This window comes from Nanorana parkeri, unplaced genomic scaffold (assembly GCF_000935625.1).
Source record: "Nanorana parkeri isolate BGI_ZX_2015 unplaced genomic scaffold, ASM93562v1 scaffold431, whole genome shotgun sequence".
In the NCBI taxonomy this organism is placed as follows: domain Eukaryota; kingdom Metazoa; phylum Chordata; class Amphibia; order Anura; family Dicroglossidae; genus Nanorana; species Nanorana parkeri.
Genome location: NW_017306699.1, coordinates 996,812 through 1,009,651, shown reverse-complemented (window position 1 = coordinate 1,009,651; position 12,840 = coordinate 996,812). Strand labels below are relative to the sequence as shown.

The window sequence follows — 12,840 nt, the reverse complement described above, 5'->3', positions numbered from 1 at the left end:
GTGGGGGGGGGGTGGATGCATTTTTAAGTTTGTGATTTACATACACTTTAACTATTGAGTTGGTCTCATTACCATGTCTCATAAAAGAGATTTTACTTGCATGTGACATCATATTCAGTATACAGACATGCAATCATCAGTCAGTGTACCCATCATAGTGCATAGTAACATACATTCCTTTACAGACCAATAGGATTTACCATCACGTAACAATATAGAATTATAGAAAATATATAAAATAATCAGTTACCAGTTGTCCTTTGTTACATGTCCATACAGATATCTATTGATTAACTCAAATCTGCATTTATAACGAGAACGGAATAGCACATTGATTGCCTGAATCTCATTATATGAACACCTTAAAGCCTATCCAGCCTTTGCTACCTCCCTCATTGCAGCATCTATTAACCCCTAAATGGTGTATGCTGCTTCACACAGCACCAAAAGCCAAACATTGCCAGAAGCCCAGTAGAGCCGGGTCTATTTTTAGCTGCAGCTGTCAGTTTTACGGCTGTGTGAAGCATCATCCTTTGGCTGAGCAGTTAGTACAATGGGAACCGGTCCCCTCAAATAGTAGAATAACCCATTTTAAGCCAAGGGAGGCCCGCAGTACCAGTACTAAAGAATTACTGCAACAGGAGCACACAACAGACAAGCAACATAGCAGGTGCAGGTGCCTAAACATAGCAAAGTATTCTTACATTGCTGCATGCTCTTGATGCCTCAATATGGGATGTAGAGTCTAGCAACCTCCCTCTGCAAAGAGATGCATCTCCATGTTCTGTAGAGCCAGAAATGTTGTATATAAAATGGCTGGAGCTTAGCCCCGTAGATCTGCGCTGCCTCTCAGAGAGAAGGGTAGAGATAGCAGCAGCTACCTGGACTCACCATCCCCTCTCTTCCGCTGGTCCATGCAAGGTTCTGCCGATCCATCCTGAACGATGCTTGTGACCCTCAACTCCTGGGTTTAACCCCCCTGTGTGACAGCTGCAGTCTCACATCTGTCTCCTTCAGCGATATCAGCACATTGGCTCCTAGCTTTGGGGGGGTTTCTTGGGTGGTTGAAGGAGACCCTTTTGCTTTGTGTCTCTCACTCTCTCTCTCACACACACACACACATCCCCTCCCCCTCTCTCTGTCTCGCTCTCTTTCCCCTCCTTCTCACCCTCTTTTTTTCAGTCTTCACCATTTACATTCATTTCTGCATTCCCTAACACAGTAATTACATTTTTATTTTAATAAGTATTACTTTTGGGTCTAGCCATTTGTATACATTAGCCTACCCTAATGTTTTATAAGCCTTTCTTCATTTGACTGTTTGTAAATAATACTCTAATATTAAATTATTTCCTGAACTGTTAAATTGGCTTTTTCAAAATTAAAATAATAATCACTAATATATGTACCGTTTTCATTAGATATATTGGACACACTACAAATTTAGAAAAAAAATATAGCTAAAAGTTTACTTAAACATAGTAAATAATTATTTTTTGGAATGTTTCTAAAAACGTTTAACATTTGACTCTACGGGTACTCTTTGTAATTGTGAAATTACATCTGATCAGCTACTAAAAAAGATGCAATCATTCTTTAATGAACTTACACTCTTATTGATTTGTTCATGCATTTAATTAAAGTATTAAAAAGATGTCCCAATTGTCCTCTTCGCTATGTCCTTTTTAAAGATAGACCAAGTAGTTGTCAGTGCCCTGCTCACAAAGATTCCAAATGTAACATTTAAAGAACAGGTGTCAATAATATTGCAGTAACTTTTTTGTAGGTTACCTTTGCTCTATTACTTATTTTCTGAACTATAACTGCAAATATAAAAATGAAAACATGCATGGTTTAAAATGTTACATAGTTGTTAAGGTTAAATAAAGACACAGGTCCATCGAGTTCAACGTGTGTTTGTTTGCGTGTGCGTGCGTGCGCGTGCTAGAACCACAAAAAACACAATATACAGTAAGCTTTTTGTTTCAGAATATATACTGGGGTTATTTTCTGTGATCACTTTAGATGTACTTCTAATTTAAATAGTACCGATCATTCCACTGCACAAAATCACACCACCTCCAGGTTGCATTAGAAACACTTTTTAAAAATTTTACTTGCTAGAGTTTTGCACCAGAATCCCTTCCCATGGATGAAAATCAAAATGTTTGTGTGGACTTGAGATGACAGCTTTTTTCCGCATTGATCAGGATAAATAGATCAAGATCAATTTTATCCTGCTAATGCAGACTGTTAATTTTTAAAGGGTTATTAAACCCTTGCATGTTTTTGCATATACAGGTGAAATTCGAATAATTAGAATATCGTGCAAAAGTTCATTTATTTCACTAATGCAACTTAAAAGGTGAAACTAATATATGAGATAGAGTAATTACATGCAAAGCAAGATAGCTCAAGCCGTGATTTGCCATAATTGTGATGATTATGGCTTACAGCTCATGAAAACCCCAAATCCACAATCTCAGAAAATTAGAATATTGTGAAAAGGTGCAATATTCTAGGCTCAAAGTGTCCCACTCTAATCAGCTAATTAAGCCATAACACCTGCAAAGGGTTTCTGAGCCTTTAAATGGTCTCTCAGTCTGGTTCAGTAGGAATCACAATCATGGGAAAGACTGCTGACCTGACATTTGTGCAGAAAACCCTCATTGACATCATTGACATCAAAAGCGTCTTACCTGGGCTAAGGAAAAACAGACCTGGTCTGTTGCTCAGTGGTCCAAAGTCCTCTTTTCTGATGAGAGCAAATTTTGCATCTCATTTGGAAACCAAGGACCCAGAGTATGGAGGAAGAATGGAGAGGCACACACTGCAAGATGCTTGAAGTCCAGTGTGAAGTTTCCACAGTCTGTGTTGATTTGGGGAGCCATGTCATCTGCTGGTGTTGGTCCACTGTGCTTCATTAAGTCCAGGGTCAACGCAGCCGTCTACCAGGAGATTTTGGAGCACGTCATGCTTCCTTCAGCAGACGAGCTCTATGGGGATGCTGACTTCATTTTCCAGCAGGACTTGGCACCTGCCCACACTGCCAAAAGCACCAAAACCTGGTTCAATGACCGTGGGATTACTGTGCTTGATTGGCCAGCAAACTCGCCTGACCTGAACCCCATAGAGAATCTATGGGGCATTGCCAAGAGAAAGATGAGAGACATGAGACCGAACAATGCAGAAGAGCTGAAGGCCGCTATTGAAGCATCCTGGTCTTCCATAACACCTCAGCAGTGCCACAGGCTGATAGCTTCCATGCCACGCCGCATTGAGGCAGTAATTGCTGCAAAAGGGGCCCAAACCAAGTACTGAGTACATATGCATGCTTATACTTTTCAGAGGTCCGATATTGTTCTATGTACAATCCTTGTTTTATTGATTGCATGTAATATTCTAATTTTCTGAGATTGTGGATTTGGGGTTTTCATGAGCTGTAAGCCATAATCATCACAATTATGACAAATCACGGCTTGAACTATCTTGCTTTGCATGTAATGAGTCTATCTCATATATTAGTTTCACCTTTTAAGTTGCATTAGTGAAATAAATGAACTTTTGCACGATATTCTAATTATTCGAGTTTCACCTGTATCTACGGCTAGTAAGCAGTAGATATATGCAAATCGATTTAAAAAAAAAAAAACGTTTTGAAAGGGTTAATACGTACCTGTGTCTCCGCCACGCATCCGCAGTTCAGATGTTTGGCCGGGAGACGAGGAGAGACACAAGGAAGTCTATGGAGCAGCGTGCACCCACACAGACTCCGTGGGACATTAGAGAAGAGGAGGACAGAGGAAAGAGAGGAGGACAGAGGAGCGCTGGTGCGGAGACCAGCTCCAGCGCTGGAGAGACAGCTAAAAACTACAGGAAAGAAGAAGATTGGATTAAGAGACATCATTTAAGGTAAGTCCTTACATTAGCACTGTGGAGGGGGAGGGTGGGCGTTAGCCCTTCATATCACTTTAAGATGAGATAACCCATTGCAACCAACCAGGGTTCCCTCTGCTGAAGACCTGTACAAGGTGAATCTATATTGGTTCCACTGAAGAATTAGAACTATTGAATATGGTTATTTGTTTTTGTATTGCTATTACTTTTTACATAACTGCACAGAGTTTGTATAATGTTAAAGGAGAACTATGAGGTGAGTGCTTTTCACTCACCTCATAGTTCTAGCCGACCTGTGACAATGAGACTGTCACAGGTCGGCTCAGTAGATCGGGAGGGGAGCGAACACATACCGGCGTTTGCTCACCTCTCGATCCTGTCACAGCCCTCTGCCCTGACAGGGGAGGGGCTGGATTCCCCCCTCCCCGCTCCGAACCGCCAGCGCTCACTGGCGAATCGGACGGGGGAGGGGGCGGGTACAGCTGGCTCTGCCTCTAGATAGGCAGAGCCAGCTGTCACTCACGCAGCTGGGCGGATCCAGACATAATTGTCGGGATCCGCTTCAGCTGTGGCGTCTCAGTATACTGAGCCTAGGGTGGCGGGAGGACGCTAGTTTGTGTCCTCCCGCTACCCTAAGGAGAACTATGGGGAAAAGCCTTAACCCCATAGTTCTCCTTTAACAAAGAGAGAGACTTTTTTGGCATTAGTTCTCTTTTGGGTCACAGGAGTACATTCCTCCTGTTACCCAAAATTCAACAAATAATGGGCTATTGCCTGCTATTTGCTGACAGCGCAGAACCGCACTACAGCCAGGAAAGATCTCGACAATATTGTCGGAATCCACCCTGCTACCTGATTGATCGCTGGCTTTGCCTCTCCAGCTAGCTATGCCTGCCTCCTCCCCTGTCTGTTCCTCCTGTCAGTGCTGGCGGAATGGAGAGGAGAGGGGGGAATCCGTACGGGGAGCGGTGACTAACAGTCATTGTTCTCTGCAGTTTGTGATCCCTCAGATCTCGATCTATAGAGCCAGCATGTGACAGTTGCACTGTCACGTGACGGCTCTATCTATAGGGATGAGTGCATTTGACTCTCCCCATACCACGATTTGCGGTAAAAGAAACGCTCGTTTCCGAGGGCTATCCGGCTGTATCCTAATGGATACGCGTGGCAAATACGCCCCAAAGAAGCTCCTGTACTTCTTTGGGCGTAGGGCATTTTTCAGCGTGTTCCTACGCGCTGTAAAACGCCGAGGTGGGAACCATGCCTATAGGTAATTATTGGTTTTCACATGTTGAGCGTTTTACAGCGCGTAGGAATGCACTGTAAAACGCCCAGGTGTGAACCAGGCCTTAGTGAGAAAAGCTCTCCTTTAACGTGAGCATGCAGCACCGAGGGTGGGGGTGTGTGGCTGCGGCGTAATTGAATTTAGTGCACCGTTATGCCCCCTCCCGCCCCAGAACAAAGGGGGAAGTTTTGTGAGCGATTGCTGTGCATTCCAGCAGCTGCCCCTCTGGAAAACACTGCAATTGGTGTGAATGGGCCCTCATTCAGCCCCATGGGAACGGTGCAACCCCCCCTCCGGTCTATTGTATACTTACAGCTGTGGGTGTGACGCTGCCAGAATACTCGAAAAGTGACTACAGCTAATCGGCTGCAGTCACTGTTTGCCAGGTCCTTGATGTTATGTTTTAGCTTCCTGCAGAAACAGCTGGTCCCCTGAGCCTGTTACCCTGTTTTAGGGTAACTCCTTTCCCTTTCAGGGTCCTATGGAGCCACCCTTATATGTGTTAGTAAGCTGTGTGTGTCTCCACAAACACAAAGGCATAGCAGTGCAAGCCTCTCTCCTGCCCACTGACTTTATAATTGGGTCTCTGTTCTCATTCAACCCACGGGTGAACGGAAAAAAAAAATACTACAAGTGCGTTGATCGAGGAATCCTGCTGTTTGTTTAGTATTCTGACAGTAGCTGTCGGCCAATGTCAGAATACCCGAACAGAGCTGGCAGCTTATTGGCTGCCAGGTCTGTTTGTAGGAAGATTTTTGGCCGGCTCCTTCAATGAGTTGACAGCAGCACGCACTGTGCGGATTTTGACCGGTTCCTCAAGAATCAGACAAAATTCACACAGTGTATGGCCAGCTTACGTCTGGGGAGGAAAGTGCTAGATGATACTGGATGTCCCACATCCAGGGAATGAGGTGGGCTCTAACTCATTTGCTAGAGCTTGTAATTCACATTGTAAGGAACTCATACAGGGTTATTTACAAAGCTGCTGAAGGCAGCCGAGTGAATAACCGAGCTGAAGTGAACAGAGTCGAACGAGGTTCGGCTATTCACTTAGGCTCAGTAGAGCTGATTTCAGCCGATCATCGGCTGAAATCAGCCGTACATCGGCTCTGTTTGGCCGCCTTTGGTCAGCCAAACATGTTCTGCTCTGCAAGTACAGAGTGACTTCGACTCAACCGATCCAACATCTGGATCAGCTGAGCCAAAGCTCCGGCAGCTCAATCGCTGCTGTTCGCCCCTATTCTCATAGGGGCCGAATGGTAGTGATTGAATAGCCAAATAACACCGAGTGGCATTTGGCTCGACTATTCCGCTCGGGACCTCCGTGGTACTGAGCAAAATAGAACATAAGTGAAAAGAGTAACAAAACATAAAATTATTTTTAAAATGATCAAAAACAGGAAAATTAAAAAATAAATAAAGATATTTTAAAGAAAAGAAAAATAATTTTAAAAAAATTGGGCAGAGCTAACAGTGACAGCTAGCTCCGCCCAACTGTTTCCTATTGGCCGGCACCTGCTAGAGTCTTCTAGCGGGTCCCAGTCAATGAATAACAACTGGGTGGAGCCGTCCGTGACGTCATGGCAGGCTCCGCCCAGTTGTTATTGTTTAATGACAGATCAGCATCCCCAGGTCATTTAGGGATGCTGCTCTGTCATTACAACTGGGCAGAGATCACGAAGAGCCGGAGGATCAGCCGAAGCTACAGCTGAATCCTTCGGCTCTTTAGTGAATAACCCCCATAGTGTGCAGTGAAAAAAGAGTAATTTCAATACAGGAGAGGAGCCTGTACAACTGTGCAAGATTGTACATTAGTCCCACTATTGCTTAGCTGTTTTGTTGTGTTAAGCAAAGCATTTTATTGGGACCATGTCCTACTATAACCCTTTATACTACACTCGGCAAGACTGACAACCACAGCCTGAAGCTGCTGTAGCTCTAGTGGCCTCTTTAGTGTCCATATATCCCTACCCAAAAGAAGAGAAATGACCCTAACCTTTACAAACAGCCTACAAATATCTGTGATCATAAGGCCTGGTTCACACCTGAACGTCTTGTAGCGCGTTCAACGCTCGACGAACGCTCTACAAAACGCTCAAACATCTAAATCCCATTGTATTCAATGGGTCTGGTTCACACCTTGCCGTATTTCCGCCCGTCCGAACGCGATACAGAACGGCCTACACCCAAAGAAGTACATGTACTTCTTTGGGGCGTTTTGGTCTCGCGTTTCCATTGGGATACAGCGAAGTAGCCCACGGAAACGCGCGATTGTCGCGTGTTTTTTTTACCGCGCGACAAACGCGCATATTCAATACGCCTAGGTGTGAACCCAGCCTAAGGGGCAGCATTTAATGTGTGTCTCAGAGGAGTGAGGAACTAAATTCAGCAACTGGTAATGCACATTTTCACCAAAATAAAAAAATAGTTTTAGATGTAATCATCCCTCAGACATATACATCATGGTTTCCCACAGCTCCGGGTAATAATTGCAAGTCTGAGTCACAGTTAGCGTCATGTCTTTATATACCAATTACAGTATCCGTGGCGAAATCATGGCCATCTGAATGGGGAACCACTGACTAAGGTTTTAAAGGTTTCTCTAATTAACATCCCTGTATGCAGCAAACCTTTTTATGGCTTAGAAAATTGGACCAGATAGGTAGCCGTGTAGGATAAGCTGGCAGGCCTCTATAGAGCTGCAACAGCCGTGAGTCAGCTGCTTAGCTCCAACAACGAGAAATTCTTGAGTCAGAATCGGCGGCCTTCCTGAAAATGTGCAGATCTATCAAACAGGTTGTGTGTGTAAGTATGTTACCATATGTGTATATTGAATTTTAAAGTGTTAGCAGACAAAACAGAATGCATAATAGGGAAACGCTCATCAGATGTCATCATACACATAAGGGAAAGAAGGAGCCGCTTACAGCCAATTTTTTGCACAGGCCGGTAGGTTATGAGGTCATTTTTATTTCCAGTAGACACCATCATTTTTTTTTTTTTACAGTTTTGTTGAACTACACCTGTTGTTTGGGGATTGTTACTGATTAACACTGAGAATAAGCTACATACTAAATTAACTTCAAAGTAGAAATGAAAGAAAATGTGCTTATGTCATTACCACACATTAGCTTAAATGTTGATACACCAAATTCACAAGAATACAAATAGTAAACATATATTAAATGAATGCTTCAACTTGTTATGAATCACTATCAGACCTCCTTCACGCAGAAGTTTAGAACAGCCCCAGCTACTGCTGCCATCCTATGCAGCATCAGATTTCTGTTGTACAACTTTATTCATGGACTCAAGCTTGCCATACTCCTATAGATTATCTGCAGATATTCTATGGTCAGATGAAAAAACTGCAACAGAGTCCTCCATCTACGCTAAACTGAGTGGATGGATGAAACTCCCACTGGGCCAATCTTCAGTATCTTGCTAGTCGGCCCTGCTGGCTCTCAAAACACCTGAACAATACCTGCATCCAATCAGATTGTTCAGGCATTTTGACAGCCAGCGGGGCCACCAGAAGGCAAGATACTGAAGCTTGGCCCAGCAGGAGATTTCTCCATCCACACAGTTTAGCGTAGATGGAGGAATCTGTTGCACTTTTTCCATCTGATCATAGAAAATCTGCACAAAGGTGGGTGGCCAGCTTAAGGCTGACTGTTAAAATATAGTGGCCTCCTTTGATTGTTGATGGACCTCACTGAATTCATATCTGTTGCTCTTGACTTTGGCTATACAGTATATTGAGCGCTTCTTGAGACACTAGGTAGCCGAGTGAATGACCGACCTAAAGCGTATAGCCAATAGCAAACTAGCATTGTACCCGCCCTCTGCTGCTGTCAATCAGTAGTGGTGGACCTGATGGAGAACTGCAGCCGAGGGCGTGTACAATGCTAGTTTGCTATTGTCTATTGCAAATTGAAATAGCCAATAGGAATCTAGCAATGCATTCCTATGGCCAAAAATGTTATTAATTTTTTCTATTCTGACACGGCTCCCTGTCAGAAGAAAAAAAAAGAAAAAGCAGTGTTTTTCGCCTTAGCGGCCGGGAGCGGGAGACTCCCGGAGTGCCAGGGAGAGTTAGGCTGTCTGGAGATCAGTGTCCTTTGTTAGCTGGTAACCAGGGACGCTGATCTCTCTGCAAGAGCCCGGAGCCAGCCGTAAGATCATGGCTGGCTCCACCCAGCTGTCAGAAATAGGCTGTCAGCTGGCCAATGGCCGGCCGCTCGGCCAGCTTCGGCTTTCAGCGCAGCTCAGCCGAGCCAAGGCATATGCGTTCGGCTCGACTAAGCCGTTTTATATATACAGTATATATAATGGCCACCTTATAGCTAAATGAACACATTGCAAAACCAGAATGTACCTGCAAAGACTCACAAGATGGTATCCAATATTGCAGTTTACAAGCACTAAAAGAAGTCTGTAGTTAGTAAGTAAGGAAGCTACCATTACTGACCTTTTCTTTTTTAAATACTAGTTTCCTGGTTGTCATAAAGATACAGTGGTCTGAAGATATAGCTGGGTAACCAGCATTTTCAGAATCACCTCAGCAAAAAAAGCCTCTGTAATTCTCTCAGTACAAGCTTCCTTTAAGAAACCAAATGTGTGTTGGGGAAGGCAAGCCATTCATGTTGCTACATGGAGGTGGTCCCTTAATAAAGTAACACTACACTCAGGAGTTACATTTTAAAAATGCATTTAAGTACCTTAACTATTAACAAAAATGTATCTTATTTGTGTCTCACTCAGCTGTAGATCCTCAAATCATCTCTGAATTCATGCCAACACTGTCCTTCCACCACTCCAAGCTCACTCCCGTGATGGACTACAATCTCAATACAAATTAGTAAACTAAATGTGAGATAGTAGTCCATTAAGGGGGCGTGCTTTGAGTGGTGGCTACTTTACAACACACACAGGGACCATGGAGAACAAAGGAAGCCACTCTCCACGAAGGAAGGACAGTGTCAGCACAAACTCAGAGATGATTTGAGGATCTACAGCTGTGATACACATATAAGCTACATTTTGTTAATAGTTATGGTACTTGAATGCACTTTTAAGATTTAATTCCTAAGTTTAGTGTTACTTTAGGGTTCACTGTTTCTATAGGGTTGAAAACTCGCCATTGTAGAACAATGAGCACTACAATACATGCAGAATAGAGTGGAAATCTTCCAGTGGCAACAATTGTTCTGGTAATAACTAATGTAAAAGGGACTTTCTGTTATGTGTCTAGGACAAGAAATGAGGGGACATCTCTCCAATGGGATATGAATCTTCCCCTACCCTACACAAAACTAAAAAGTGTAAAAGTGATGGCAGTGCCCATACTTCCAGTACAAGACTGCTTTAAGGTATAATATCAGCTGAACTAAGTGCTCTAACTAACTGCACAGTCTGCTATGAGCCCGCAAATGATTAGGTTTCAGGCAAGCCTGCAGTGCGATACTTGAGCAGATGAATCTCTAGCATCTCTCCATGCCTTCAACAATGAGGCATTAAATGCAGCAATAATATGTTAAAAGATTTTTCCCCAGCAGCAGCATTGTCACTCCGATTTTAAGTGGATTTTTGTAATATGGATTTCCGACAGCACATGGTCTACTAGCCACCTCAGGCTCAAGAGCTACTTATTTTCATCGTAAGCATTTGGTGACTAATGTGTAAGAGGTCTATCAGATAGAAACATGTACAGAATCGGTTCTGATGTTTTGAAACCTTCTCACTAATAAATAAATCTATAAATCTATGATCATGGGGTGGTCAATCAACTTCAACTCTGGAACATATATCTTCTTCCACAAAATAAAAAAAGGAGAGAATTAACTTTTACCAATTCCTACCAGTACTACGGACAATCAATGGAAATATAAGGAAGCCTAGTGCAATATTCAATTTCCTCAACATTGTGCTACTGAAGTAAATCTAGTTGTAAATGGAAAACCTTATAGGCTAAGGAGTTATTTTTGACTGGCATAACATTTTGATCTGCCTAGAGCAAATATGCCAATGTCTGTAAATGGAGGCCAGCAGATTGATACTTTAATTTAATCAGCATTGTTGGAACAAATCTGATTGTGGTAGATAAATTAGACAAGCTTCTATCTACAGTGCAGCCCAGTGTTTTCACATCTTAAGCACAGGTTTGTTAAATTAAATATGCATATATCACATAGATTCCATATAGATATTTCACAAAAGCTTCCAGTGCACCCTTGTGCCTACAGCTCACAACTGTACCACAAAAGCAGTGGTGAAGAGTCACCTGTGGGTTTATCCAATGTATTTTTCTGCATTTCTGTAGCCTACAGCGTCCTTAACAACCAGTGGTGCTACTAGTGGGCAGAGCCTGTTGGGGATGCATTCCCATCGGGCTTCATCCCCACTGTCATCATCACTGGTTGCTAAGGAAGCTCTTGCCTGTAGCCAACAGCATCCTTAACAACCAGTGGCATTACAAGTGGGCGGAGGATGACGGGATGATGAGGTACCAGTTCCCCATCTGGTCTGCTCTGCTACTGATTGACAATAGGCAGTGGGCAGATTCTATAGCCAATAGTCAGCCTGCTGTCAATCAGCAGCAGAGTGGACCTCATGGGGAATTAGTACCGCTGCATCCTCATCAAGCTCTGCCCACCCACTGTATAAGTCCTCGTTTGTGTGACAGATGCAGTGGCTCGGTAACGCTGAGACTGTGATTTTATGTTCAGGTAATCCTATGTAATAAATACCTATTTGTAAAACAAAGTGTGATATCAAAGTATAGATATATATTTTTTTAATTCACTGATCAGTACAACAGAGGAGACAATTGTTCATCATTAGAATTTGAATAGACAGCTTGGGCCCGGAGATGGAAAGATCTCACACCTTCTAGGTTATTGGGCAAATAAGAGTGTAGACCTTTTGACTACAAACCACAGCAGGGGACAAGAGATCACTATACACTGGGCTCCCTGATGTCTGGGAAATTATTGTCCTTCTCATGGAGCAGAGGCATTAGATTCATCTCTAATAAAATCTAACATATCAGTCATAGGGAGATGGAACTGATTCCTTTTGATAGTACATATTATAAGCGTCGTTCCCATATAAAGTTGGAGGGATCGGTTGTATACAATTATCTGGAGACTGACAAAATGGTTATTGAGGCCTGCTTGCAGAAGCCATGTGGTGAGTGGATTGTTGCGATCGGGCTGACACACTGGTGTCGGAAATCCTACCCCCTGATCCAGGCATCAGATCCAGGCACCTCTCCTCCCAGCAGGTAGGGTGATTGCCAAAGGGCTCGACACTGCTAGAGACCGTACCACATCCATATCCCAATAAATTAGGTAGCTGGAATTATGAACACTGTACTCATCTGGGAAAGTGTATCTAAGTGTATTCTGCCGTTTTCCCTTCAGTAAGAAAAACAATAATGCCCAATCATAACGTCTCTTCTGTTTTTCTCCTTTTTTATTTCATGTCACTAGCCAACTGTTTTTTGTATGTATCGTCCTTCTTTTTACTTTTGTACATATCTCTTATGCACTGCCCGCGATAAAAAAATCGCGCGACAGACGCGCGTTTCCGAGGGCTACTTGGCTGTATCCCAATGGAAACGTGCAACAAAAACGGCCCAAAGTATATGAGGGATA

General features: G+C 43.2%; 1 protein-coding gene across 4 annotated transcripts in view; it reads right to left on the bottom strand.

Moving 5' to 3' along the window:
• The window catches only part of ARHGEF9 (Cdc42 guanine nucleotide exchange factor 9), a 252,896-nt gene that overhangs the window by 187,887 nt on the left and 52,169 nt on the right, over positions 1-12,840 (bottom strand). Inside the window, exon 1 of one of the 4 annotated variants that reach the window (XM_018560092.1) lies at positions 882-1,127. The exons of 1 other annotated variant lie outside the window; for it this stretch is intronic. Coding sequence is in view for 1 of the 3 variants with exons in the window: in XM_018560091.1 (XP_018415593.1) it covers positions 892-936 (45 nt within the window). In the remaining 2 variants the exon portion in view is untranslated. Of the gene's footprint in view, positions 1-704; positions 1,128-12,840 lie in introns of those variants that run through there. 2 more of the 4 variants (XM_018560091.1, XM_018560094.1) reach the window with 2 other exon arrangements.